The sequence below is a fragment of the Pseudophryne corroboree genome, chromosome 1 (genome assembly GCF_028390025.1).
Source record: "Pseudophryne corroboree isolate aPseCor3 chromosome 1, aPseCor3.hap2, whole genome shotgun sequence".
In the NCBI taxonomy this organism is placed as follows: domain Eukaryota; kingdom Metazoa; phylum Chordata; class Amphibia; order Anura; family Myobatrachidae; genus Pseudophryne; species Pseudophryne corroboree.
Genome location: NC_086444.1, coordinates 867,598,843 through 867,622,866, shown reverse-complemented (window position 1 = coordinate 867,622,866; position 24,024 = coordinate 867,598,843). Strand labels below are relative to the sequence as shown.

At 46.1% G+C, this 24,024-nt stretch overlaps 1 protein-coding gene across 10 annotated transcripts in view; it reads right to left on the bottom strand.

The window, feature by feature from the left end:
• The window catches only part of TEX15 (testis expressed 15, meiosis and synapsis associated), a 313,058-nt gene that overhangs the window by 110,571 nt on the left and 178,463 nt on the right, over positions 1-24,024 (bottom strand). For 8 of the 10 annotated variants that reach the window (XM_063920026.1, XM_063920025.1, XM_063920024.1 and 5 more), the window contains exons 4-5: positions 22,710-22,875; positions 8,326-8,563 (exon numbers count right to left, since the gene is read on the bottom strand). The exons of 1 other annotated variant lie outside the window; for it this stretch is intronic. In XM_063920026.1, coding sequence (XP_063776096.1) covers positions 8,326-8,563; positions 22,710-22,875 — 404 coding nt within the window. The remainder of the gene's footprint in view (positions 1-8,325; positions 8,564-22,709; positions 22,876-24,024) is intronic. One more of the 10 variants, XM_063920031.1, reaches the window with a different exon arrangement.

The window sequence follows — 24,024 nt, the reverse complement described above, 5'->3', positions numbered from 1 at the left end:
CGATCTAGAATTCGAGACAGCACGACATTCACTAGAGCAAGGGTGGCGTGACATACAGTCAGTACTTGTACCGCATTTAGAAGAACTACACACAATCAACACTGAGACCAGACATACATTAGATAATCCCATAGATGAATCATGTGTCAATCAACATTTTTTAGAGCAGGAGACGGGCCCAGCAATGGAACCCGTCTCAACACAGAGGAAAACACTCAAAAGGAAAAAAGAAGAGGCAGACGAGGATGCAGAGGGGGACAAGGTTGCAAAAAGGCAAGATCAAGGATCAACATCACTCCAGGAAAGGGAATTTTTAACCTTAGCAACGCAACACTGAACAAAAACCACATTAGTGCATTGGACAAAGGTCTTAAATTTGCTCCAACAACCAACATGGACAAGTTCAATACATATTTGGATATCCAGAAATTTACACGCAAACTCACTCTAAAAAAAAATTTTTTTCAACAGACACCATTACCACAACATAAACAATCCGATACAGACATATACAAACATACTGAACACCGTCCCCCATCTACATTTTACCCCAGCTACATCATGGGGAAACAGATAGAGACATTTACAAACATGATCCAGCATGACATTTTGAAAATTTGTGACAAACCATCCAAAAACAAGACAAACATGACTAAAGCTGAACTGAAAGCACTAACGGACTTAAACAAAGACACGACCATAATAATAAAACCGGCCGACAAGGGAGGGGGGATAGTCATTCTGAACAAAGAGGATTATCTCAAGGAAGCACATAGAATACTAGACGACACCACCACTTACAGCAAATTATCCACAGACCCCACAACCAAGTTCCAAAAAGAACTCCAGGCAATCCTCAAGAAAGGTTTGGAAACAGAGATTCTGACAACAAAGGAACACTCATTTCTAGACAAACCACATCCTATCATCCCAGTATTTTATTATCTCCCCAAAATACACAAAAACAAACTTAACCCACCAGGTAGACCGATTATATCTGGAATAAATTCACTCACTTCCAACCTCTCTCAGTATATAGATACCTTTTTACAACCGTACGTATCCGCACAACAGTCACATCTGAAAGACACAACTGACATACTGAACAAATTACAAAAAATCACATGGCAAGAAGACTACTGGCTAGTCACATGTGATGTAGCATCATTATACACAGTAATAGATCACGATCAGGGCATCTCTAGCATACACCATTTTCTAACAAAAGACGAAACCATGACACCCACGCAGAGAGATTTCATTACTGAATGCATACAGCACATACTCACACACAACTACTTGTGGTTCGAAGAAGATTTTTACCTACAGGTCACCGGCACGGCCATGGGAACGAGGTTCGCACCTAGCTACGCCAATTTATTCATGAGTCATTGGGAGGACGATTTCATCTGGTCCAAGGCGGGGCTTGGTGCGAACCTCGTCCTATGGTCGAGATACATAGATGACATATTTTTCATATGGAAGGGTACCCAAACAACATTAGAAAACTTCCTAAGATACATTAATGCTAATCACCACAACCTACAGTTCACCACCAACTTCAGTAAAGAAAAGGTAGAGTTTTTGGACCTTAACATTTTCATAGCAGACAACACTATTCACACCAATACATTTCACAAACCAGTAGACGTCAATAGCTATATTCTTACATCCAGCGGTCATTATCACAATTGGTTAAAGAACATACCAACAGGACAGTTCAAACGTCTACGAAGAAACTGCTCACGCCTGACAGATTATGACATACAGGGACAAAATTTAAAGAGTCAATTTATAGAAAAGAAATATGACAGTACCATCATCCAAGAAACATTCAACAAAGTACGAGAACTAGACAGAGGACCTTTGTTACAATACAACCAAAAACAGGAACAAGTCCAGGACGATAACATATTCTTTATCACACAATACTCCAAAGACTCCCATCAAGTTAGGAAGATCATCAACAAATATTGGCCCATCTTACTACAGGATGAGACACTGGCGAAAGTTCTACCAACAGCACCCAGAATAATATTTAGAAAAGCGCCAGACATCAGACAGAAAATAGTAAGGAACCATATAGCACCCAAAACACAAAAACAAACCACTATAGACAAAGTCCAACTAAAAGGAGGCTTTTATTACTGTGGCACATGTAACGCATGTACCACTACTAAAAACAGAAGTACCAAACCTGTTCACACAGTTACATCCACCTCAAACAAGAAAACAATGAAAATCAAAACAACACTAACATGTCATAGCAAGGGGGTGATTTATGTACTGGAATGCCCGTGTCACAAGCAGTACGTAGGGAGGACAGTGAGACCACTCAAGATAAGATTAAATGAACACATCAGGAACATAAGAAAAGGAACAGAGGAACATCCACTATCAAAACATTTCAAACAATTTCATAACAGTGATCCCACATTACTCACATTCATAGGATTAAAAGAGGTCAAACCCAGGTGGAGGGGGGGCAATTACATCCACCAGATAAACAAAGAAGAACTACGAGTCATGATTAACATGGACACACTAGTACCAAGAGGACTCAATTTTGACAATGAAGTGAGATCCATCATTTGTCAATAAAAAAACTAACACTTACAAAGCAGAATTGACCACTTTGGTCTGCGCTCAATGTAGAAACTTTTTAAATAAATTCAACACACTCCAGCTTACAGTTGTTCATCCATTCTCACTTGGAATTATACTAGCCCACCCAACACCAACCCACCCACCTACACTATACATCAGATTAAAGCTATGTACTTTAAGATTATAGTATTCTTCATTTCTCAATCATTCCATTTTCCTTTTGTTTTATTTTATATATATTTTTATTTATTTTTTTTTTATTTTTTTTATTATTTTATTATTTATTATTCTTATGGCATTTAATACCATCTTCACATTTATTTACTTCATTTTTACTTCATTTCATTCATTTATTCCTAATATGATTCAATTCCACCTTTTCCACAATTTGTAATCAATTTATTGGTTCATTTCATTATTCTCATCCATTGATTTCTGAACTGCACAATGAACCAGTTCATCCACCAGGCTACAATCATCACTATAGCAACCATAAACAAAGCTTCAAGGTCACAAACCCACTCACTGGACGACAGAACATGACTGACAGTTGCAAAACCAATCAAAAAGGACCATGAAAGACTGAGCACATGCCTTTCATTGGTTACACAATGTGACTGACAAGAACAACTGCCTCTCATAACATGAAGCACAACATCCAATCAGAACGAAGGAACCACAGATCAGCCTATTTATTCCTTCACCACAGGAGAAATCATATACACTTCTTCTCCCAGAGGAAGGCCCCCAAGGGCCGAAACGCGTTGGAGCATTTTCCCCACACTATCTACAACAGCTGCACGATCGAGCAGAAGGAGCGGAACAAGACAGAGAACCCGGTCACGTGACTGAAAACCAGGAAGTGTCTGCAGATCACGGACGACGGCCGAACAGCGAGGAAACAACTTGCCGCTGACACATCCAGCAGAGGAGGAGGAGATCAAAGGTGAGTCTCTGTAGGTGGGGGAAGTGCGGCAACGAACCACTCTGAGAGTGGTCGCAGTGCGTGCATCTCCCCCTCCAAGACAGGCACCAAACCCAGGCTGACAAGCCTCCGACCTGTGACAGAACACAGTCACAGTGACGGAGGCAGAAGCAGGGGGAGGCAGACCAGTCCGGAGTCCCTTTCTTCCTCACGCACTCTCCACTGCTGTTTGTCTGTCAGTAGCAGAATACTTTTTAAACAAAGTGCACTCAGTTAATACCAGCGGGACGCCGCGGCCCGATTTTCAATCAAATAGACATTTTCTCTCCTTTTTCAATTTTTCTTCGTTTTTCAATAATTCATTCATTTTTATTTTTTCCTTTTTTCATCATTTTTTTCATTCATTTTTTTCACTACATTTGGACTTCATCAAAATACGTTTAGATTCAAGCGTATTCATGCACAATTAGCAAGAAGGCTAATTACAGCCAAATAGAGTGCAATTAATTCAGGACTATCTATTTCTGCTTTTTATTTATAAATAAACATCACTTTGAAACTCAAACAAGCATTTTCACCATTTATTACACTAGTGTAGACACATGCAAACCCAAAACCGGGGATGAGCGCAGTGTGAAAAATTTCCACTTTTGCACCAATATTCTAACAAGTAGGACCAACTTGTTAAACACCAGCAGCACTCCCCGTAACGTTAGCACATTTCTGTGCGCAGTCCACCCAAATCCTATATCTCTCAACCACAGAATACGGCTTGCTAGGATGGACGTAGTCGAAGCCTTGGCCGCCAACACATCTGCCTCAGAGGACGCCTCCTGAATGTAATAGGCGGCGGTGGTAATGTGAGACAGGTACTGTCTGGCAATGTCAGATATATCATGAGGCAGCTCTTCCTCTAATGCCTGAACCCATGCTTCAATTCCTTTTGCAGCCCAAGAGGCTGCTATAGTGGGTCTATGTACAGAACCTGTAAGCGAGTAAATAGACTTCAGGCATCCCTCCATACGCTTATTTGTCGGTTCCTTCAGTAAGGTGACAGGAATAGTAGATGAGACCACGGGATGGGTGACATGGGACTCCACCGGACTTGAATTCTCCCACTTGTTACACAACTCAGAAGGGAGAGGATAACGAGCTACCATCTTTTTAGATAGGGAGAATTTCTTTCCTGGCGAACACCAGGGTTCATGACGTATGTCTATTAAATGGCCAGAATGTGGTAATAATGTCTTAGATACCTTCTGACGTTTAAACTTATCAGGTTTCTTAGAAATGCTTAATACTAAATCAGGGACATCAACTTGAATAGTAGATTCCTCGTCAGAAGCAGCTGTATCAGTGTCTGACGGGTCAGTATACTCCCCATCCTCATCAGAAGAATCTTCTGAGAGATTAGTGGATTGTGAGGAAGTGGCCCACTTAGGTGACCACTTAACACGTGAGTGAGTTGGGGTAGGTTTATGTCTAACCAAAGCTTGATTCAATTGCTGCAACTGGGTAGACAAATTATCCGCACAAGGCGGATTTACCATAGGGACAATATGTGGTTGCAATGGCACAGGAGGTCCCACAGGGGGCGTAAGGTGTGTCACAAGCGTATTGAGCATAGTTGAGAACGGCGCCCAAGGTGGCTCCTGATTGGTTACAGGAGCTGCGGACTGACTGAGAGATGTATGGCACACAGTACACAGACCGTCATACAAAACTTCCCCCTCAGGCAAATCCCTGGCGCATGCGGTGCATGATACAGTAGCGTCCGTGGATTTCCCGCCCTTTGTGTTAGACATTTTAGTGAATGTAATCGCAGAGCGTATGAGTAGGATACAACTAGACAGAGTACAATACCAGTGAATAAATCCCCTAGTATGTGACAGCGTACACAGTACTCAACAGCGGCTAAATCCGGCACTATGTGACTGCGTACACAGTACCAGCAAATACATCCGGTACTATGTGACTGAGTACACAGTAGAATACACTTAACGGTAAATACTGTGAAGCACTATATATGTGACCCAGACACACCTAGTTATTCGCTAGCTGCATTCGTTCGCTGTGCAGCGATGAGGCAAAAAAACGGCACTTCTGCGCATGCAGCGCAATGCGCACGTGCGTCGTATTATTACAAAGAACGATGTAGTTTTACACAAGGTCTAGCAAAGCTTTTCAGTCGCACTGCTGGCCGCAGAGCGATTGACATGAAGTGGGCGTTTCTGGGTGTCAACTGACCGTTTTCAGGGAGTCTTCGGAAAAACGCAGGCGTGCCAGCAAAAACGCAGGCGTGGCTGGTCGAACGCAGGGCGTGTTTGTGACGTCAAAACAAGAACTGAACAGTCTGAAGTGATCACAAGCGCTGAGTAGGTCTGAAGCTACTCTGAAACTGCACCAAAATTTTTTGTAGCTGCTCTGCGATCCTTTCATTCGCACTTCTGCTAAGCTAAAATACACTCCCCAGTGGGCGGCGGCATAGCGTTTGCACGGCTGCTAAAAACTGCTAGAGAGCTAACAACTCGGAATGACCACCCTAGTCCCTTAGGGTACAGAATACAGTGATAGCTAAAGCTGGGATACAATGAATACAATACCTGCAAATAAATCCCCTATTTATGTGACAGTATATACAGGACACAAACAGAGAATAAATGCGGTATGAGGTGACTGAAATACACAGTAGAATACACTTATCTGCAATTACTGCAGAGCATTATATATTAGACCCTGACGCACCTAGTCCCTTAGGGTACAGAATATAGTGATAGCTATAGCTGAGATACACTGAAAGTGAAATCCACACAGTAGATACAGGCACACACACAGTGACAATGCAGATAATTATTTTAGTAAGACAATAAAACTGCACTGGACTAGATTATGTATATATGTAGCAATGCGTGGTCCGAGACCGGATCTATAAATCAGAATACTCGTACAATATATTCTGTCAAAGGTACACTTGTTCTTAACTAACACTGTCCTATTAATGACATGTAGAATACTTCAGTGTCTGTAAAATCACGCCGATGATGTACAGGCGGATTTACAGAGGAGACCTTGTCCTGCAATCCCGGAGACCAGTCGCAGCTATGTTAGAAGATGGTGCCCAGCGTCTCAGTCAGGGAGTGAGGGAGAGTGTGAGGCAGCGCCAGGGCGGGAACACCAGCAGTAGATGGCGCCCGGAGCTGGGGGAGGGGCTACAGGTCAAGCGCCTTCTCCCTTATGCTGGTTATATATCCGACCTGTACTCATATGACATGGTGGATATAGTGGGGTCCCTGCTCTGTCACAGTGTCCATGCCAACGTCGCCGTTCGTCTCCTTAGACTGCGACCGGAACACGATTTAATGGTGGGTCCCGCCCGAGGGACCCTCTTACCTCCTCCCTTCAGTAGCAGCCACGCAAACCAGGAGAGCGTTTGCGACCGTGTGCCTAGAGCCGGAGCATCTCCGCCGCAAGTACCCAGGAACAGAGCCAGCGGGAGTATGCAACGCCGCTAGGGAGGTGACGGAGCCGCAGCACAGAATGTCATCCTGACACGTAAGTGCTGCGGCCCTTGAAGTCTTCTAAAAGCTTTTTCAGGGCTGCCCAGTGCAGCTCCCTGTTAAGTGACCTGCTTCTGCAGGCACAAACTCGAAACTGAGCTCACAGTGCCTGGAGGTGGGGTTAAAGAGGAGGCATCCTGAGACAGTCTAAAGCTCTAGCCTGCTGGTGCCTGGATAAAGATCCAACTCTACACCCCGATGTTTCCCTGTGGAAACCAATGTACCCTGCTGCAGAAAGATAAATTAAAGGAGGAAAGAGAAGAAAGTTAAAAGTGGTGAAAAGAGAGATGGTCCTGCTTGTTGAGCTTTTTGGAAAATGCTGAAGGTAATGGTAGGAAACAATGGGCCTAATTCAGAGCTAATCGCTGTGCTGCAAATTTGCAGAGGTCTGCGATCAGATAGTCGCCGGCAAGAGAGAATGAAAACCCGCCCCGTGCAAGTGTGCGAATGCATGTGTACGCCATGCGAAAATTCCGCCAGACAGCGGACATCTGCAAATCCGTTCGCAACCCACTCATCATCGAATGATTTTTCCAGTCTGTGCATAGCCCAAGACTTACTCCTACAGTGCGATACAAACAGGCTGATCGGGGCCGGAGCTGACGTCACACCCGTCCTGAAAACCGTGGAACTGCGTGCGTTTTTCCTGACACTCCAGTTACCACCCACAAACATCCTCATCCTGTCAATCACCTTACGAACACCCATACGCAGTCATTTGATAATCGTCCGCTGTGTGATTTCGCACAACAGCGATCAGGTTTGAATCGGGCCCAATGACAGCTGTACTTTTTTGCAGTTTAAACACTTTGGTGAAATCAACTTTTTTGTTCCTATATTCATTTCCTTGAATGCATTTTGATCTATTTACCCTTGCTTAGTTTCTTTTGTTTGTAGGAACTTTAATATACCCAGTTCTGTGTAATTAGATTTTAGAATGCCGTGAAGCGAACAAAGAACAGTACATACTGAAGAGGACAGCTTGTGGCTCTCAGTCAGAGCAGAGAGTTGAGAACAGTGGCACTCATTCGTGAAATAGCTTTTGAAGGCAAATCAGCCAGAATCGTATTCAATTATAAGTAGATTCGTGCATTAACTGTTTTTCAACACGTATTCTGCACTTATACTTTATAAAACTAGTTTCACAGCCGAGTGTCATTGTGCTCAGCTTTCACTGTAATAACTTCTAATATAACTATAATCTTTTACAACTTATTATCCATGTGTAATATTTACTTTAAAAACGACCACTACGTTTGAAGCCGAATTTCTCCGATGAACAAAATTCAGTGCAACATCAATGTGTCGGAACAAATAAACTCCCATTTCTGGATTGCCCAGCACCTTTGTAGTAATATTTCCGATAGATAAACCATGTTTAGATATAGCTGTGGCAACATGGTTTGGTACCACCAGGAAGCAGAACTTTTCCTCTAGCTCTCTTCCATGCCTTCCAAGATCTTTCATTTCCATTCTGAAAAGCAAAGCAAAAAAAGAAGGGTATCCATTTGTTATATACAACTACTGAGAAGATACATGAAAACACAGTAGGAAAGTAATACTGTTAGGAAAAAGAACACTGCATGAAAATTACAAAATACACAAAGCAGGCTATTTTATCAGTGGTAAACAATGAGAAACGTGTTAAGGTAATATTTACCATATCATAAAATTTGAAGAAACGTTTTGGACTCGGTAGATATTACATAAAAAAGATTTTACTATATTAATTGTTTGATGTTTCTTAATCCAGTGATCTAGCTAATCAACACAATGGCCCTCATTCCGAGTCGTTCGCTAGGTAATTTTCTTCGCATCGCAGCGTTTTTCTGCTTAGTACGCATGCGCAATGTTCGCACTGCGACTGCGCCAAGTAATTTTGCTATGAAGATAGTTTTTTTACTCACGGCTTTTTCTTCGCTCCGGCGATCGTAATGTGATTGACAGGAAATGGGTGTTACTGGGCGGAAACACGGCGTTTTATGGGCGTGTGGATGAAAACGCTACCGTTTACGGTAAAAACGCAGGAGTGGCTGGAGAAACGGAGGAGTGTCTGGGCGAACGCTGGGTGTGTTTGTGACGTCAAACCAGGAACGACAAGCACTGAACTGATCGCAGATGCCGAGTAAGTCTGAAGCTACTCTGAAACTGCTAAGTAGTTTGTAATCGCAATATTGCGAATACATCGTTCGCAATTTTAAGAAGCTAAGATTCAATCCCAGTAGGCGGCGGCTTAGCGTGTGTAACTCTGCTAAAATCGCCTTGCGAGCGAACAACTCGGAATGAGGGCCAATATATGGGTCGCAGGGATCCCTCACTTTAAAAACCTGGGGTCCTACGCCGTTTCTGGGTCCCATCACAAGGTGTCTAAGGGCAGGCAGCAGTTGTGACTGTGCTGGGGGTGGGGACAGCTAGCAGCTGGGGTAGAGCTGGGGTTGAGGCAGTCAGCAGTTAAGAGTAGAGGTGGGGATTGAGAGATTGAGACAGGAAGCAGTTGGGACAGGGAGGGGGAAGAAGGGGGTATGGGCAGGCAGTAGTTGGGGCACTGTTGGGGCCACGATGCAAGTTTGGGTAGTGCTGTGTGCAGGCAGTAGCTCCGGTAGAGATTGAGAAAGGCATACAGCAGTTGGTGTATGGAGGAGGTAACGGTAGATAGCAGCTGAGGCAATACTGGGGGCAAGGAGGGGTTAGGGGCAGGTATTACTGGGACAATGCTGAGGGTAGGAGTGTGTAAACGTATATAGCTGCTGGGTTAGTACTGGGGGCATGAAAGGAGATTTACGGTAAGATTTACCATTGTTAAATCTCTTTCTGCGAGGTAGACTGGATTCCGCAGGGAATAACATCGGGGTGTAGAGTTGGATCTTGATCCGAGGCACCAACAGGCTAAAGCTTTGACTGTTTCCAGGATGCACTGCACCGCCTCCTCTATAGTCCCGCCTCCAGGCACTGGAGTTCAGTTTCGTAAACCAGTCCGATGCAGTAGCAGGTAAAATAGAGACGGTAGATGTTAGCCACACAGAACCACATTCTCACGACAGGAGAAGGCACCAGCGGCTAAAGCCATACAAACCCAAAGAAGCTAAGTGTGTCAGGGTGGGCGCCCTGTATAATCCAGTGTACCTCGCAGAAAGAGATTTAACAATAGTAACTTTAACCATAAATCTCCTTTTCTGCAGCAGGGTACACTGGTATTCCACAGGGAAAAACATCGGGGATGTCATAAAGCAGTTCCTCATGGGAGGGGACGCACTGTAGAGGGCACAAAAACCCGGCGTCCAAAGGAAGCATCCTGGGAGGCGGAAGTATCACAGGCATAGAACCTGATGAACGTGTTCACTGAGGAACATGCAGCCGTCTTGTACAATTGTTCTAGGGACGCGCCATGGCGGGTCGCCCAAGAAGGTCCAACAGACCGAGTAGAACGGGCCTTGATAGCAGCAGGAACTTGAAGCCCAGCCTGCACATAAGGTTGTGCAATCACCATTTTAATCCATCTGGCCAGCCACGTTTGTGAAAACCAAAAAGGACAAAAAGAGAGTCTGACCTCCTGATTGACACCACCTTAGGTAGATAACCAGTTCGAAGAACAGTCCGGTCACAGTGAAAAATCAGAAAGGGTGGACGACAGGACAAAGCGCCTAAGTCCGACACCCTGCTAGCAGAGGCAATAGCCAGCAGAAACACGACCTTAAGCGTAAGGCATTTAAGGTCCACAGACTCAAGAGGTTCAAATGGAGACTCTTGTAGGGCATTTAAGACATACAGAGAGATCCCACGGAGTCACAGGAGGGAGGTTGAATCCGTAAAACACCCTGAGTGAAAGCATGAACGTCGGGAATAGACGCAATTTTTATCTGAAACCAAACCGACAGGGCAGATATATGAACCTGGAAGGAAGCCAAAGGAAGGCCTAAGTCCAGGCCTTGTTGCAGAAAAGCCAAAAGTCTGGCAGTGCTGAACTTGTATGCATCGTAATTCTTATTAGCAAACCAGGTGTAATAAGAATTCCAGACCTTATAAGAAATCCGAGCCGAAACCGGTTTACGGGTTTCAACATAGTTTGAACGACCGCCTCATAGAATCCATTGGCCCTCAGGAGTGAAGCTTCAAGAGCCACGTTGTCAAAGCCAGTCTGGCCAGGTCCGGGTAGACACAAGGGTCCTAAACAAGGAGGTCTGGGCATTGAAGAAGTAGAGGAGGACGCTCATCGAGAGACCCGGCAGGTCTGAGAACCAATGCCGTGTGGGCCACGCTGGAGCAACTAGAAGTAGTATTCCTCCTTCTTGCTTGAACTTCCGTAGTACCTGGGCAGGAGTGACACTGGAGGGAACACGTATGGCATCTGAAAGTTCCATGGAATTGCCAGCGCGTCCACGTGCTTGGGGATCCCTTGTCCTTTTTCTGAAGATCGGAACCGTGTCGAGACGCCATCAGGTCTACATCTGGTAGGCCCCACTTGTCCACTAGGAGTTGAAAGACTTCCGGATGAAGACTTCACTCTATGGCGTGTACATCCTGACAACTGAGGAAGTCTGCTTCCCAGTTGAGGACTCCCAGAATGAACACTGCCGATATGGCTGGCAGATGGCGTTTCACCCATTGAAGGATTTTTGACACTTCTATCATATTCATGCGGCTTCAAGTGCCTGCTTGTTGATTTATGGATGCCACCATGGTGGCGTTGTCTGACTGTACTTGAACAGGCCTGTTCTGTACCAGAGGCAGGGCAAGTTTCAGCGCATTGAACACTGCCCGCAATTCCAGAATATTTATCGGGAGGAGAGATTCCTCCTTGGTCCACCGGCCCTGAAGAGAGTGTTGCTCCAACACCGCGCCCCAACTCCGCAGACTGGCATCCATTGTTAGGAGGAGCCAGTTGGAGATCCAGAAGGGGCGACCCCTGCTCAATTGTTGGTCCTGCAGCCACCAGCTCAGTGACAGATGGACCTCAGGATTCAAGGAGATCATGTGAGATCTGATCCGGTGAGGCAGGCATTCCCACTTGGAAAGGATTAACCTCTGCAGAGGGCTGGAATTAAATTGAGCATACTTTACCATGCTGAAAGCCAACACCATGAGGCCTAGTACTTGCATCGCCGAGTGTACTGACGAGAGAGAAGGCATCTGATCCTGTCCTGAAGTTTCAGGACCTTCTCTGGAGACAAGAACAAACGTTGGTTGTGTGTATCCAGTAATGCCCCCAGGTGCACCATGCTCTGAGCAGGGACCAGCAAGGATTTCTTCTAATTGATGAGCCACCCTTGGGCTTGTAGGAATTGAACCGTTAGTTCCAGATGATGGGTGAGAACCTCTGGGGAGTTCGCCAGGATCAGCAAGTCGTCCCGATACGTCAGGATACTGACACCTTGACGACAGAGAATGGCCGTCATGGTTGCCATGACCTTGGTGAAGATCCGAGGAGCTGTGGTCAGTCCAAAAGGCAAGGCTTGGAATTGATCATGTAGGCTGCCAATAGCAATCCGCAGATATTGCTGATGCGACATGGCAATAGGTATGTGTAGGTAAGCATCCTGTATATCCAGGGAAACAATATAATCCTTGGGCTCCATAGCCAGAACAATAGAGCGAAGAGTTTCCATATGGAATTTGGATACCTTCACAAACTTATTCAAAGATTTCAGGTTGAGAATGGACCGGGAGGATCCACCCGGCATCGGAACTAGAAACAGTGTCGAATAGTATCCCCTGCCTCTCTGAGACAGAGGCACAGGCACTATCTCTCCCGTGTCCAGGAGGGATTCTACAACCAAATGTACAGTTTTTGCTTTTAATGGATCTGAAGGAATAACCATCAAGCAAAACTGGCAAGGCGGACGTGTCTTGAAAGAGATAGCGTATCCATGAGAGACAACTTCCAGCACCCAGGTGTCGGAAGTGGTCTTTGACCATACCTGGGCGAACTGCAGAAGTCGGCCTCCCACCCTGTGATCCCCCAGGGGAAGGCCCGCCCCATCATGCGGTAGGCTTGCTTGATTTGGAAGTAGGCTGACGGGTGGCCCAAGAAAAGTGGCACTCTTAGCGTTCGGAGCCGAAGGATTAGTACTTGGGAGACACGCAGTCTTGGCCGACGCCAAGTCAGTCACAATCTTGTTCAGATCTTCCCCAAACAGTATATCTCCCTTAAAAGCGAGCACCTCCAAGGTCTTAGTAACATAGTATTTGAGGTTGAATAGAGGCAAGTTGCCCATCGTGTTCAACCTGTTTTAAGTTGTGATGATTCTACATACTTGCTAAATAATGTTTTATGACTAGTTAGCTACTATAACTCATGTTACCCCCGGATTAACCACGTTGATATTTTAAGTATTATAACCTTGGATAGCTTTTTCATTCAGAAATGTATCCATTCCATTTTTAAATCCAATTACAGAGTCCGCCATTACCACATTCCCTGGCAGGGAATTCCACATCCTGATTGCCCTAACAGCGAAGAACCCTTTCCTCCGTTGCGTTCGGAATTTTCTCTCCTCCAGTCGCAGCGAGTGCCCACGTGTCCTAAACTGTGTTCTTTTAATAAATAATTCCTCTGATAACTCTTTGTGATGTCCCTTTACATATTTGAAGATATTAATAATATCTTCTCTTAGGCGCCTCTTTTCTAGTGTATACATATTCAGCCTAGTAAGTCTTTCCTTATAGTCCAGTCCTTCTAGGCCTTTAATCAATTTAGTAGCTCGCCTTTGAACACTTTAGAGTTCACTGATGTCTTTTTTATACAATGGTGCCCAAAACTGAACACAATATTCCAGGTGTGGACGTACCAATGCCTTATACAGCGGCATGATTACATCCGAGTCCCTTGTCTCAATTCCTCTTTTTATGCACGCTGGCACCTTACTTGTCTTCTTTACTGCGTTTTGACATTGTGTACGGTTATTAAATAAGATTTTACTCGCCGGTAAATCTATTTCTCGTAGTCCGTAGTGGATGCTGGGGACTCCGTAAGGACCATGGGGAATAGACGGGCTCAGCAGGAGACTGGGCACTCTAAGAAAGATTTAGTACTACTGGTGTGCACTCGCTAATCCCTCTATGCCCCTCCTCCAGACCTCAGTTAGCGAAACTATGCCCGGAAGAGCGGACAGTACAAGGAAAGGATTTTGGAATCCAGGGCAAGATTCATACCAGCCACACCAATCACACCGTATAACTCGTGATAAACTTACCCAGTTAACAGTATGAACAACAACAGAGCATCAACCAATGGATGCCAACATAACATAACCCTTTATTACGCAATAACTATATACACGTATTGCAGAAAGTCCGCAATTGTGACGGGCGCCCAGCATCCACTACGGACTACGAGAAATAGATTTACCGGTGAGTAAAATCTTATTTTCTCTAACGTCCTAGTGGATGCTGGGAACTCCGTAAGGACTATGGGGATTATACCAAAGCACCCAAACGGGCGGGAGAGTGCGGATGACTCTGCAGCACCGAATGAGCAAACACAAGGTCCTCCTCAGCCAGGGTATCAAACTTGTAGAATCATGCAAATGTGTTTGAACCCGACCAAGTAGCAGCTCGGCAAAGCTGTAATGCCGAGACCCCTCGGGCAGCCGCCCAAGAAGAGCCCACCTTCCTTGTGGAATAGGCTTTCACTGATTTTGGAAGCGGCAATCCAGCCGCAGAATGAGCCTGCTGAATCGTGTTACAGATCCAGCGAGCAATGGTTTGCTTTGAAGCAGGAGCACCCAGCTTGTTGGATACATACAGGATAAACAGCGAGTCAGTCTTCCTGACTCTAGCCGTTCTGGTTACATAAATCTTCAAAGCCCTGACTACGTCCAGCAACTTGGAATCCTCCAAGTCACGAGTAGCCACAGGCACCACAATAGGTTGGTTCAAATGAAAAGATGACACCACCTTTGGCAGAAATTGCGGACGAGTCCGCAATTCTGCCCTGTCCATATGGAAAACCAGATAGGGGCTTTTACATGACAAAGCCGCCAATTCTGACACACGCCTAGCCGAAGCTAAGGCCAACAGCATGACCACTTTCCATGTGAGATACTTTAGCTCCACGGTCTTAAGTGGCTCAAACCAGTGGGATTTCAGGAAACCCAACACCACGTTAAGATCCCAAGGTGCCACTGGTGGCACAAAAGGGGGCTGAATATGCAGCACTCCCTTAACAAACGTCTGAACCTCAGGAAGTGAAGCCAGGTCTTTTTGAAAGAAAATGGATAGGGCCGAAATCTGGACCTTTATGGACCCTAATTTTAGGCCCATAGTCACTCCTGACTGTAGGAAGTGCAGGAATCGGCCCAGCTGGAATTCCTCTGTAGGGGCCTTCCTGGCCTTACACCAAGCAACATATTTTCGCCATATACGGTGATAATGCTTTGCTATCACGTCCTTCCTAGCCTTTATCAGCGTAGGAATAACGTCATCCGGAATGCCTTTTTCCGCTAGGATCCGGCGTTCAACCGCCATGCCGTCAAACGCAGCAGCGGTAAGTCTTGGAACAGACAGGGCCCTTGTTGCAACAGGTCCTGTCTGAGAGGCAGAGGCCATGGGTCCTCTGTGAGCATTTCTTGCAGTTCCGGGTACCAAGTCCTTCTTGGCCAATCCGGAACAATGAGTATTGTTCTCACTCCTCTTTTTCTTCTGATTCTCAGCACCTTGGGTATGAGAGGAAGAGGAGGAAACACATAGACCGACTGGAACACCCACGGTGTTACTAGTGCGTCCACAGCTATCGCCTGAGGGTCCCTTGACCTAGCGCAATACCTTTTTGTTGAGGCGGGACGCCATCATGTCCACCTGTGGCAGTTCCCATCGATTTGCAATCTGCGTGAAGACTTCCTGATGAAGTCCCCACTCTCCCGGGTGGAGGTCGTGTCTGCTGAGGAAGTCTGCTTCCCAGTTGTCCACTCCCGGAATGAACACTGCTGACAGTGCTTGCACGTGATTCTCCGCCCACCGAAGAATCCTGGTGGCTTCCGCCATTGCCACCCTGCTTCTTGTGCCGCCCTGGCGGTTTACATGGGCCACTGCAGTGATGTTGTCTGACTGAATCAGCACTGGTTGGTTTCGAAGCAGAGGCTCCGCTTGACTCAGGGCTTTGTATATGGCCCTTAGTTCCAGGATATTGATGTGCAGACAAGCCTCCTGACTTGACCACAGCCCTTGGAAGTTTCTTCCCTGAGTGACTGCCCCCCATCCTCGGAGGCTTGCATCCGTGGTCACCAGGACCCAGTCCTGTATGCCGAACCTGCGGCCCTCGAGAAGGTGAGCACTCTGCAGCCACCACAGAAGAGACACCCTGGCTCTGGGGGATAGGGTGAGCAGCCGATGCATCTGAAGATGCGATCCGGACCACTTGTCCAACAGATCCAACTGAAAGATCCTCGCATGGAACCTGCCGAAAGGAATGGCTTCATATGACGCCACCATCTTTCCCAGGACTCGCATGCAGTGATGCACCGACACCTGTTTTGGTTTTAGGAGGTCTCTGACCACAGTCACGAGCTCCTGAGCCTTCTCCGCCGGGAGAAACACCCTCTTCTGGTATGTGTCCAGAATCATGCCCAGGAAGGGCAGATGCGTCGTAGGAATCAGCTGCGACTTTGGAATATTCAGAATCCAGCCGTGCTGTTGCAACACTTCCTGAGGGTGTGCTACGCTGATCAGCAACTGCTCTCTGGACCTCGCCTTTATGAGGAGATCGTCCAAGTATGGGATAATTGTAACTCCTTGCTTTCGAAGGAGCACCATCATCTCCGCCATTACCTTGGTAAAAATTCTCGGTGCCGTGGACAGGCCAAACGGCAACGTCTGGAATTGGTAATGACAGTCCTGTACCACAAACCTGAGGTACTCCTGATGAGGTGGATAAATGGGGACATGCAAGTAAGCATCCTTGATGTCCAGAGACACCATAAAATCCCTCTCTTCCAGGCTTGCAATGACCGCTCTGAGCGATTCCATTTTGAACTTGAACTTCTTCAGATAAATGTTCAGGGATTTTAAATTCAAAATGGGTCTGACCGAACCGTCCGGTTTCGGTACCACAAACATAGTGGAATAGTAACCCCTTCCCTGTTGAAGGAGGGGAACCTTTACCACCACCTGCTGGAGATATAACTTGCGAATCGCCGCTAACACTACCTCCCTTTCCATGGGGGAAGCTGGCAGGGACGATTTTAGGTAACGGTGAGGTGGCGTCACTTCGAATTCCAGCTTGTATCCCTGAGACACAATTTGTATAGCCCAAGGATCCACCCCTGAACGAACCCACTGATGGCTGAAATTTCGGAGACGCGCCCCCACCGCTCCTGGCTCCGCCTGTGGAGCCCCAGCGTCATGCGGTGGATTTAGTGGAAGCTGGGGAGAACTTTTGTTCCTGGGAACTAGCTGCATGGTGCAGCTTCTTTCCTCTACCCCTGCCTCTGGCAAGAAAGGATGCACCTCTGACTTTCTTGCTTTTTTGTGAACGAAAGGACTGCATTTGGTAATACGGTGCTTTCTTTGGCTGTGAGGGAATATATGGTAAAAAATTTGACTTCCCAGCCGTAGCTGTGGAAACTAGGTCCGAGAGACCGTCCCCAAACAATTCCTCACCCTTGTAAGGTAAAACCTCCATGTGTTTTTTAGAGTCGGCATCACCTGTCCATTGCCGAGTCCACAGGACCCTTCTGGCAGAAATCGACATTGCGTTTATTCTAGAGCCCAGCAGGCAAATGTCCCTCTGGGCATCCCTCATATATAGGACAGCGTCTTTGAAATGTCCTAGGGTCAGTAAAACAGTGTCCCTGTCCAGGGTATCTATCTCCTCAGACAGAGTATCTGTCCATGCTGCTACAGCACTACACATCCAGGCCGAAGCAATTGATGGCCTCAGTAGAGTACCAGAATGTGTATAAACAGACTTCAGGATACCTTCCTGCTTTCTATCCACAGGATCCTTTAGGGCGACCGTATCCTGTGACGGCAGGGCCACCTTCTTAGATAAGCGTGTCAACGCTTTGTCTACCCTAGGGGAGGATTCCCAGCATAACCTGTCCGATGGCGGGAAAGGATACGCCATAAGTAATCTTTTGGAAATCAGCACTTTCCTATCAGGAGAATCCCACGCTTTTTCACATAATTCGTTTAATTCATGTGAAGGGGGAAAAGTCACTTCTTGCTTTTTCTCCCCAAACATATAAACCCTCTTGTCAGGGACAGGGTTTTCCTCCGATATGTGCAATACCTCCTTCATTGCTATAATCATGTAGCGGATGGCTATAGTCATTTTAGGCTGCAACTTTGCATCATCGCCATCGACACTGGAGTCAGAATCCGTGTCGATATCTGTGTCAACAATCTGGGATAGTGGGCGCTTTTGAGACCCTGACGGCCTGAGCTGTAGGATCAGACATGGGTTGAGACCCTGACTGTCCCAATGTGTCAGCTTTATCCAACCTTTTATGCAAGGAGTTCACGTTATCATTTAACACCTTCCACATATCCATCCAATCAGGTGTCGGCACCGTCGGCGGCGACACCACATTCATTTGCACCTGTTCTGCCTCCACGTATCCTTCGTCAAACATGTCGACAAACGTACCGACACACCGCACACACACAGGGGATGCTCTAAATGAGGACAGAACCCCCACAAGGTCCTTTGGGGAGACAGAGAGAGTATGCCAGCACACACCCCAGCGCTATATAACCCAGGGATTACACAGTAATTTAGTGTTTACCCAGTAGCTGCTGTATAATGATAAATGCGCCTAAATTTATGTGCCCCCCCTCTCTTTTTTACCCTTTTTCTACCTTGAGACTGCAGGGGAGAGCCTGGGGAGCTGCCTCTAAGCGGAGCTGTAGAGAAAAAATGGCGCTGGTGAGTGCTGAGGAAGAAGGCCCCGCCCCCTCAGCGGCGGGCTTCTGTCCCGCTTCTGTGTAAAAATAATGGCGGGGGCTCGTACATATATACAGTGCCCAGCTGTATATATGTGCCTTTTTGCCAAGAGGTATCATAATTGCTGCCCAGGGCGCCCCCCCCTGCGCCCTGCACCCTACAGTGACCGGAGTGTGCGGGTAGTGTGGGAGCAATGGCGCACAGCTGTAGTGCTGTGCGCTACCTCATGTGAAGACAGGAGTCTTCTGCCGCCGATTTCGATGTCTTCTTGCTTCTGCCGGCTTCTGTCTTCTGGCTCTGCGAGAGGGACGGCGGCGCGGCTCCGGGAACGGACGACCAAGGTTAAGATCCTGTGTTCGAACCCTCTGGAGCTAATGGTGTCCAGTAGCCTAAGAAGCGCAACCTAGCCGCAGTTAGTAGGTTTGCTTCTCTCCCCTCAGTCCCACGTAGCAGAGAGTCTGTTGCCAGCAGAAGCTCTCTGAAAATAAAAAAACCTAACTAAAATACTTTCTTAATAGCAAGCTCAGGAGAGCTCACTAAAATGCACCCAGCTCCTTCCGGGCATAGATTCTAACTGAGGTCTGGAGGAGGGGCATAGAGGGAGGAGCGAGTGCACACCAGTAGTACTAAATCTTTCTTAGAGTGCCCAGTCTCCTGCGGAGCCCGTCTATTCCCCATGGTCCTTACGGTGTCCCCAGCATCCACTAGGACGTTAGAGAAAGCCTATTATCAATAAATACCCCCAAATCTTTTTCCAACTCTGTTTCCCCTAGGCGTTCCCCATTTAATATGTAGGATGCAAGTTTGTTTTTAGTCCCAAAATGCATAACCTTGCATTTGTCTTCTTAGAGTCCAGGTCCACCGACCAGGACCGTAACCACAAAATCCGGCGAGCAAGGATGGACGTAGTAGACACTTTGGCCGCCATAACACCTGCATCAGAGGCCTCCTCCTGAATCTAATGGGAGGCTGTGGTAACTTATGACAGACATTGTCTGGCATTATCAGGAAAAATTCAGAGGTAGCTCTGCCTCAACTCAGGCTTCAATACCTTTTGCAGCCCACTTTGCTGTGCAATAGTGGGTCTATGTACAGCACCAGCAAGAGTGTAAATAGACTTCAAGCAGCCCTCCACACGCTTATCCGTCAGTTCCTTCAGAGAGGTGACAGTGGTGACAGGCAGAGTAGATGATACCACAAGACAGGCTACATGTGAGTCCACTGGTGGTGGAGTTTCCCACTTGTTACTTAACTTTGCAGAGATAGGATAACGAGCTAGCATCCTTTTAGACAGGGAAAATTTCTTTCCTGGAGACTCCCAGGATTCCTGACGTATGTCAATTAAGTGGTCAGAACGTTGTAAGACTAATTTAGTAACCTTCTGACGTTTGAACTTATCAGGTTTCTTAGACGTATCTGGAGGGTCATTCTCGTCATCAATCTGAAGAATCAGCTTGATAGCCTCCACTAGGTCAGGTACATCAACCTGTGTTGTAGATTCTCCATAAGAAGCAGCAGTATCAGTGTCTGATGGATCAGTATATTCCCCATCTTCATCGGATGAAGTATCCGAAACATGAGTGGATTGTGAGGAAGAAATGGCCCGGTTAGATGACCCTTTGATCCTAGGAGGGCGAGGGTTAGGTGTTTGTGTAACCAAGGACTGATTTAATTGCTGTAACTGAGCTGACAGAGTATCTGCCCATGGCGGATTAACTACAGGGACAATATGTGGCTGTAAAGGCACAGGGGGCGTAAGTCTTGTTACCAGCGTAGTTAACATATTAGAGAAAGCAGCCCAAGATGAGTCGTGGTGTGCCACCAGTGCTGCAGGCTGACTAGGGGGTGCAGAACAGTACCTGGACCCTCAGCTGAAATATTTTCCTCAGGTAAAACCGTGGCATCAGCGGCGATGCTTTTGCACTTTCGGAGTAGCAGCTTTAGCGGACTGCGCCCCCCCCCCCCCCCATCCCGCGACCGCCTGTGCCTGTCAATCAGGCAGAGGCTATCGTAGCGCAGTGACGGCCTTCGACCATCTGGCATGCGCCGGCGCACTGCGGTGCCGGTGCATGCGCAGTTCTGACCCGATCGCACAGCTGCGATAAACTGCAGCATGCGACTGGGTCAGAAAGACCCAAGTCTAAAGCTCTCTGCACATGTTATGTCTGTCACACCTGCAGTGCACATGGTTTTACCCATTAAAGATAGATTTTGCTTTTGTGATCTACCCTGAATTAGGCCCAATGTTTGTGTAGGGGAAAACTACACATTTGTTAAATTGTTTACTTTGAAGAAGAATTACAATTTATATTTTGTTCAATAAGCATTTCACATGCTCCAACCACCCTGGGCAATTATTATCTACACCCTCCTGCCATTTACAGTATGCATTGTGTACTGTGATTTTTAGCGTTTTTGGAATTTACATTCAAGCCACACCTCTTACTGAATTCCTGGCACCTCTGCTCCTGTTAATTGCATGGGGAGGGAGGGAGGTGCACTTGGTACCTATGCCGAGCTATTCACATCTCTCGCATGCAGCCAACTCAGAACAACAGTTCCCGGACACAATTTGCGATTACAGCTGGGGGAAATAAAATGATGTTTCCTAGGCACTCCATCAGGCTAAGTATCCCATCTGAAGCTAGTGACAGAAGTTTGTGGGAGGGGCAGTTCTGTTACTCTGCTCACATGCAATTTCACTTCTTTTGACTTTGCTACTCACATTTAAGAAAACTTAATCCAGCATGGATTGAGAATAATAAGTACCAGACATATTATTATACTTACGGAAAAAATAATAATCTACAGAAGATGTACTTGGAAAAGAAACAACATTAAAAAAATGCTTTGTATAAACACCGTTATCTAAGAAATCTAATAGTTAAATGGATAAGAAAGTGAACGGATCTCTCCAGTTGTGAACTGAGCTTTTCTGGGTGGCAGCTGGGTGGCTACCTTGCCCTCGTCGGAGTCTCACGGGCATGTAGCCAGACTTCCACACTGGTTTGACTCATGCAGCGAAGGAACGCCTGTTTCTGATGGATATTTTGCATGCATCATGAGGTAGGTGTAAGTGCTGTGCACCCATACACGTGAAGCTGCATGGTTCCGGTATGAATGGTCGACAATGTTAAGGTCGATATTCATTAGGTCGACCACTATCGGTCGACACATGTAAATGGTCGACACGTGAAAGGTCGACACGTGAAAAGGTCGACATGATTTTTTTCTTCTTCCTTTTTTGGTTGTCGTTTTCTGCGTAGAGTGACAGGGAACCCCAATTAGTGCACTGCGTCCCCTCGCAGGTTACCATTCCCAATCATAGTCCACGTGGATAGTAAAGTATGAAAAAGTTCCAAAAAAGGAAAAGACATTGAAAAACGTATGTCGACCTTTTCATGTGTTGACCATTTGTCCATGTCGACCTAATAAGTGTTGAACCTTAAAATTGTCTACCATCTGAACGGACACCAAGCTGCACAGATACATGCATTTCATAAGGTAGGCTTTAAGTCCAACTAAGAAGTAGCATAAAAAAATTCTAGCACATCTAGATCTTCCATTTAGCTTAGTATTAGGTTTCTCAGGTAACGGAGAACAACTGCAGCATGCGCTCGCATTTGATCTTGCATTTATTGTTTATAGAGAATCTTGAGTCTTATTTTTGTGTTTTTGACAAGTAAGTAGTACTTCAAAGTATATTTACCGGTACCATGACATGAACTGTAAAACGGATTACCTTTTTTCAAAAAAGTTTTGCTCTAAATCATTATTGATGACAAGTTTCAGGTCTGAAAAATTCCATGATGACTTCAACTCAAAGCCCATATTTAGTCTTTCCTTATTGACAGTATCCATGATGTCACTGAATTCTCTTCGGTTTGGTGTGCAATGAACAAAACAAACTGAAAATACATAAAAGAAAGAAATAAAACAAACACATACACACTTCGCGACTAGTACATCACTAAATTTCCTTTCATCCCATAGAGGTATACAGGAAAATTAGAGACGTTTGGCTACTGTAAAATATGGTTAGAATAGAAGTCACATCACAGAGATTTGAAACTCCCCTTTAGATTGTTTAAATTATCACATGATTATGCACTAAACTTCTTATAGGCTAGTTTACTACATAGACAATAGACATCAATATAAAAAATGGTACTTTAAAGCAAGACTTATGAGTAGGAGGTAGCATGTTAACATGGGATTGTAGGTAGTAAAAATAGGATTTTAATACCTACTGGTAAATCCTTTTCTCTTAGTCCGTAGAGGATGCTGGGGATGCTTCAAGAACCATGGGGTATAGACGGGATCCGCAGGAGACATGGGCACACTATAAGACTTTGAATGGGTGTGAAGTGGCTCCTCCCTCTATGCCCCTCCTCCAGACTCCAGTTATAGGAACTGTGCCCAGTGAGATGGACATTTAGAGGAAAAGGATTTATTTAATTATTTTAAACTAAGGTGAGATACATACCAGCTCACACCACTAACATGCCGTACAACATGGCATTCAACAACGCATGCAACGGCACAGAGTGACTAAACTCAACGCAACATGAGCGTAACTATAAGCAAACTGCAGATACAGCCCGCACTGGGACGGGCGCCCAGCATCCTCTACGGACTAAGAGAAAAGGATTTACCGGTAGGTATTAAAATCCTATTTTCTTATACGTCCTAGAGGATGCTGGGGATGCTTCAAGAACCATGGGGATTATACCAAAGCTCTAGAACGGGCAGGAGAGTGCGGATGACTCTGCACCACCGATTGACCAAACAAGAGGTTCTCCTCAGCCAGGGTATCAAACTTGTAAAACTTTGCAAAGTTGTTTGAACCCGACCAAGTAGCAGCTCGGCAAAGTTGTAACGCCGAGACTACACGGGCAGTCGCCCAGGATGAGCCCACCTTCCTGGTAGAATGGGCTTTCACCGATTTCGGTAACGGCAATCCTGCCGTAGAATGAGCCTGCTGAATCGTATTACAAATCCAGCGCGCAATAGACTGCTTAGAAGCAGGAGCCCCAATCTTGTTGGGAGCCCACAGG